The sequence below is a fragment of the Notothenia rossii genome (assembly GCF_949606895.1).
Source record: "Notothenia rossii genome assembly, chromosome: 3".
Lineage (NCBI taxonomy): Eukaryota > Metazoa > Chordata > Actinopteri > Perciformes > Nototheniidae > Notothenia > Notothenia rossii.
In genome coordinates this window covers 71,809,956-71,815,955 of record NC_136901.1, presented here as the reverse complement: position 1 = coordinate 71,815,955, position 6,000 = coordinate 71,809,956, and the positions used below count along the sequence as shown (strand labels likewise).

General features: G+C 37.3%; 1 protein-coding gene across 6 annotated transcripts in view; it reads left to right on the top strand.

The window, feature by feature from the left end:
* The first annotated feature begins 970 nt into the window (after positions 1-970).
* Positions 971-6,000, top strand: part of LOC307032560 (glutamate receptor 3) — a 118,858-nt gene continuing 113,828 nt past the window's right edge. For 2 of the 6 annotated variants that reach the window (XR_013806301.1, XM_079670627.1), the window contains exon 1: positions 971-1,309. Coding sequence is in view for 5 of the 6 variants with exons in the window: in XM_079670627.1 (XP_079526753.1) it covers positions 1,258-1,309 (52 nt within the window). In the remaining variant the exon portion in view is untranslated. The remainder of the gene's footprint in view (positions 1,310-6,000) is intronic. The other 4 variants (XM_079670628.1, XM_079670623.1, XM_079670622.1 and 1 more) reach the window with 4 other exon arrangements.

Here is a 6,000-nt window from a genome sequence, read left to right as displayed (position 1 = left end):
TGGTACTAAATTAAAAAACTAAAAAAATTGTTTTCATACATAAATTGCTTTTTATTTAAAATGCCAAGTTCAAGGAATTGCCTTGTCACTTTGATCATACATTGAAGTGGAGCCTATAGTTTTCATTTAAAACATTTTTTTTTCAATAAATACATTTCATTCATATTTACATAACATTACATACATTGATTATAACACTGAAATGGTAACAAAAAACGCAAATTATTATTAATAATATCCAATAAATGTCAGTCACCCAAAATTACGTCATTGGTGTTACTGATACACAAAACGCTTTTATTTTTGAAATAATGTAGCCTACTGTCTCTGAAGTCCTTCCTGTAACAAGAGATCATTTGAGGCAGTGCAGTGGACAAAGACATAAGGAAAGTCAGATACTTCTTACTTTGTTTGTAAAAGGTGTCATTTTATCTTCAAAGTTTACTTGCTTCTTTCAAGTATGTCATTAGTGTTACTCATTGCATAGCCCTAGGGGTGAACATTTGAATAGGAAAATGTATTGTATTGAAGAGTTAAACGATTTTGATGTTGACTGAAGCCATATTTGGTCTGACACATTGCAGCCATTTTGTTAAAATGGTAGTGTTTTCTCCAAATTGTCACTGGTGTTACCGTCACTGGTGTTACTCTTCTTCCTGGTAACACGTAACACCAGTGACATTCCTATGTACATAAGCATTGTATAATGTATAAAAATAATAAAAATAATAAAAAATACTTTAAGCTCTACTTGTTGTGGATTCATCAAGTTAAGAGTTAGTTATTGCTATTCAACTGGTTTTAGATGTGTTTAGAAGGAATATATTTCAGCATTTGTATCACCCAGATTCCACCTTTTCTGTAGAATGACCACATAACACATCAATGTAAAAACGTAATATTATGTTCAACGGAGGCTATTTTAAGGCCATTGTTTCCCCCATTGTTTTGTCATAGCGACCACTGGGAGGTGCTGTTGCACACTTACTCACTTTAAATACTGTTTTCATAAGGTCGGCTAACTAAATTATAGATGTTATGCACTTTCAGTTGTGGACATTTAAGAAACAATGAACGCAGACAACTGACGTTACGGTGGAGAGACACTCGGGCTTAAAACAGTCAACTCCGATGCTAGCTAGCAATGATACTAACAGCAACCCAACAAGCTAGCTGTATTAATACACTGTACTTTAGCAGGCCTTGTTTTCCAAGTTGATATCAAACATAGATGAGCCAAAACTTTATGTTTGCCCCATGGGTTGGTGGATGTGGATGCTTCTGTACAAGAAGAACAAACACCTGCAAGGTAAGACATTTCACTCGTTATTGTGTGTTTGAAACTGTACTGTTGGGTAAATCCAAAAGTTCCTGCATCAATTGCTTTGCTAAATGGAGTTGGCCGCAGTTTGTGTGTTTTTAAAGACCAAAGTGCGACTTGCAAGTTCCAGTTAGTGTTATTCAGGGTTGATTGAGGTAACAGACTAATTATTTGAAGAATAGCCTACAGCTTCGTTTAAGGTTCATCAGAGAAACTGACTGACTGACTGGTGTGTCATGTCTTCTTCTTTGATGTTAATTTGACTGATTAATCCTGTGGTGATACCTCTATGGGTGATACATTTGGGTACTTATAAATGGTTGGGCTTTGCTTAAATACCGTGCAGCCATTGAATATTGTTAACATGCAGTGTTCTTTGTACTGGTATTTTGTTATTTGTGTGATGTGTTGTTGGTGGTGCTGCAAACCCCATTATATTGGGTACTGTTCTCATGGGTGCTGCTGTCTTGATGTCAGTCTGTCCTCCTATATTCAACTATGAGAGAAGGAGACTGCATAGATAGAGTGTACTGTGAAAGTAAGAGACATTGTGTGCCAGAATTATTTACTATAGGTGTGTGATAAAGAACACTTGTCTGTCATTTGTAGCTTTCATATGGTTATTTATGTTTCAAGAGTATGCTAGGTATTTAAGATTTGAGGGCAGACATGACCCCAAACTTGTATCACTGCATTACTGGACAAAGTTGACTGTGCTCTGTGTGGCCATGATCTTTTCATATTTCCCTAATTTGGCCATGGGGCAAATTATGTACTTTAATTCAGAAATGTTCTAAGTTTTTGTATTCCTTCCGCAACACTCTTTCAGTGTCAATTATGCCTTTTGTTAAAACCACCTTAAAGGTCGGGGCTGACAACTATTGGAAGAACATGGTGTTTAGTCTTGTCTGTCTGTGACTTGATGAATCGCACTGTATATAGCTGGAGTAGCAGAGTCTATTAAAAGCCATCAATAAGTCGGTACTGGAGACAATTAAGCCACTTTTAGTTAAGTCTAAAGTAGGGAAAGCAGTGAAACTAATTGTATAATATATGTCCAATTACATACTTTGGTTGAGTGGTGCTGTTATTATTTGAGGCAGGCATCTCATGCTACATCTCACTTCTGCTATTGTATTTCCATTAGTAGACATTGATGTGTGCCAGTTGAAATGCATTGTTTGCTTCTCCAGCCCTTCATCTCTAATTATAAAATGCCAAACTTCATTCTGTCTGGTTCTGTTTCTTGTAGGTCGACAGCTAGGCTGTTCATGCTTCATAGCACTTCGCCCTCTCAAGCTATTTCCCCCTTAGTCTAACCTAATATTGACTGAAATAGGAAATTCAAAGCTGCTGTAAACATTCAAATGTCTGGCAAGCCCACTTCCAATTTCACAGATACAGGCATGGGAGTTAATGTGCAAAAATAAAACGCAATCTTGCTCTGCATTAAAGACAAAAAGACACTACTGATTTGCTTTCTATCCAAGGTCTTCCAATATTGTACAATAAATTGGCAATATTGTACGGGGTGAGTAAATGAAAATATCTCCTTGACTTATGTTTTCAACAACACGCTATTTTGCAGGTTAATGCACTGTCTCTGCAGGGAGTTTGTTGAAAATGATGGTAATAATTGGGATTTAAGAAGCCAATGTTTACCTCCTAAGGCTTATCTCAACTGGGGTCAACACCATGCCTCGCTACAACTTCAGTGATTATGCCCCTTTGGTACTAGCAGGCCTTGGTGAGGTCAGAAAACCATGTCAATGTGTCTCTCAGTTTAATTCTATTAAGCACAGGTTCAAGCTCCAAATAAAAATGCAAATTACCTCCGTAATAAAAGCCAGCGAGAGTACAGGCAGAGATAAGGTACAGCCTTTCCTTTTTATTGCCAGCGCTTAGGAAGTGCAAACCTCTTTTTAGTGTAAATCTTAATTTAATTTTGAAGGACAAAGTCACACAAAAACACATTGTCTCACAACAGGTTGTGTCCAACTTGTGTTATGTTTAAAACAAAAAGGAATCATGGCTTTAAAGCGTGTAGTGCAGTGGTTCTCAAACTTTTTCTGTCATTCCCCACTTTGAACAGGTGGGCCTTTTCAAGCCCCACCTGTTCCTCATCGCTCCAATAAAATGGTAGGCCAAGCTTAAAATTGTCAAATGTATCGTTCTATAACAGGGGTCTCCAACCTTTTTTAGGATGAGAGCTACTTTCAAAAAATAAAACAAGTCATGAGCTACTTTTACTCCTCTTTTTTGTTTTTTTGCAGTGTATATATTTAGCACATTTTAACATTATTATATGCCACCTTTAACCTTTGTGTGTTGTTTGGGTCTGTGGGACCCGTTTTCATTGTTTACTAAAATAAAATGTATGCAATTTAATTATTTTAACCTGCTTTATTTGGTGGTGGACGTCACATCCTCTAGTCTAGGGTCCGAGGGCATGCACCCCCAGGAAGATGTTTTTTAAATGTTGAAGTTAAATGCATCAATCTGGTGCACTTTGAGCTACAGTAGGGCTGCTCAATTAATCCTATTTTAATCGCAATTACGATTTTGGCTTGTCACGATTATGAAAATAACATAATTGAAATAAAACGATTTTATTTTTTTCACTTGAATTATACTTAAAGTTCAGGGTAATCAACTGTTAAAAACATACTTTTCAAATTATTTTCTTCAAAATATTGATGTTTTCAAAGTAAATGGTTAATCGTTTTTAATAATCGTGATATCAATTTTTGACCCAAATAATCGAGATTATGATTTTTGCAATAATTGAGCAGCCCTACTTTGAGCCCAACATGAATTCATGGATACAGCTCTCAACACTCAGATGAAAGGGAGCTGTATACTTTTCAATAATCCAAACATCTTTAGAATATGATCACAACAAATCATGTAAACTTGTGTATTCTTATCTTATGTTACCTAGTTAGCATTCTTTCTTTTTATTTATGCATAATTGACTAATCCCTCCCCTTTTAAACTTTTTACTGTCCTACAGTACACATTGGAATGATTTCTTACTTTATTTTGTACAACTTTATTAAATAGATAAAGGTGTGCTCTCTTTCTTTAATAGTTCATATTTTTTCAAAATAATGAAAAAACGATTGCTTTCGAAGCCAACTGTTAAAAAAAAAAGCACGCTGTAACAAAATATATTATTATTATTATTGTTGGGGAAATATTTTCCAAGGTCCATAACTTTGACCCAGTTTATCAGTTCAAACTGTCCTGACTGAGCACACGCACCTGGAGCCTTGGCTGCTGTGCTCTCAGTGTTTTGTCTCCCTGTTCCTGCCTGTTGGCGTCAGCTGATAGAGGAGTTATGATTCTATCTTGTTATGCACAATGTTGATTATTCTCTCTGAACTAGCTAAATACATGGGTCTGGGCTAGAGTTCTTCAGAATTGACGTAGCAACTCTCTCGCGAAGTCAGAACCGCTGGCTCTTGGACTTGTTTTGCGAATTCTCCGGCCGATGCTCCTAATAAACCATCAGTGTTTTGACATCAAAGCTCCAGCTCGCCCTTGTCTCCTTCCTGAGTCGATGACTCCCACTGCATTGCTACACAGAAGTTTTCCCCAACAAATTATTATTAACATTATCCCAGCTTACAATAATAATAAGTAATCTAAGAACCTCTTGTAAAAAAAGGAATACTCCAACATAAGCCTGTATTTTGGTAAATGCATTGTTCTTGTTTGGCTGTCAAAAAGTGAGCATTATAAATGCCCTTGTTTCCCTCCTTGGTTCCCTGCAGCTTTCTCAGTGAGAGCACAGTGCCTTGTGGACGCATGTTAAGTATATAAGGTGAATGTCAGCATCAAGGAGATAACAGCTTGTCGTCTCGCTGGTCTGTTATCACTGCAACGCTCAACAGAAGCACAGCTGCAGGAGCAGAAGTCCATAGTTCCAGCCGTAGTTAGTGTGAGAGAGAAGGTGGAAGTCTTAAAGTGAGCTAGTGTGAGTCCTTCAGGCTCCCCCTAGCGACACCCTCGGATTCCCCGCGCGCATATAGCAAGGCGTCTATTCTAAAAGCTCGACCTTTGCATTCCTATAAGAGAGAAAAAAGGAGGAGGGGACAGTGTCATAATCCAAGCTCTTTAGTCATCCAAGGACGATTAGCATTGTGCCCTATACGACACAGAAGGTGACGCAGTCTCTTTAACAGCTCACTGCATACAAATGAGAGGCTTTTAATGTGCAGGGTAGACAAACTGTACAATACAATTAAAGGTCACCTCAGATATCTGGGCAAAAACAAATAGTGATAAAAAAACTGCAAAAACATGTCGCACCGAAACAGATAAAAACACTAAAGGAATGAGAATTCATAGACTGAGGCTTTATGCTTCAGATTCTTCCACATATGTCTGTGTATAGCATAACTTATGGTAACTTACATCAAGACAGCATTGCGTATTGTTCATAGAAACTGTGTCCATTATAAGTGCAATATTATGAGCAGGGCATTCAAAATGTATATGTTTTGTTTTCTGAACGAGCTTCTGATAAATGCCTGAAGGCGATTCTTCACCTCTCTCCCTGATACATTACTTACACTGAGCGGTAAACAATACATACTAGATAACTCTTGTACTTTGAAGTGTTTCTGCCTATATCAAGGACATGTGTACTTGCATTTGTTACACGTTGCCAGCAA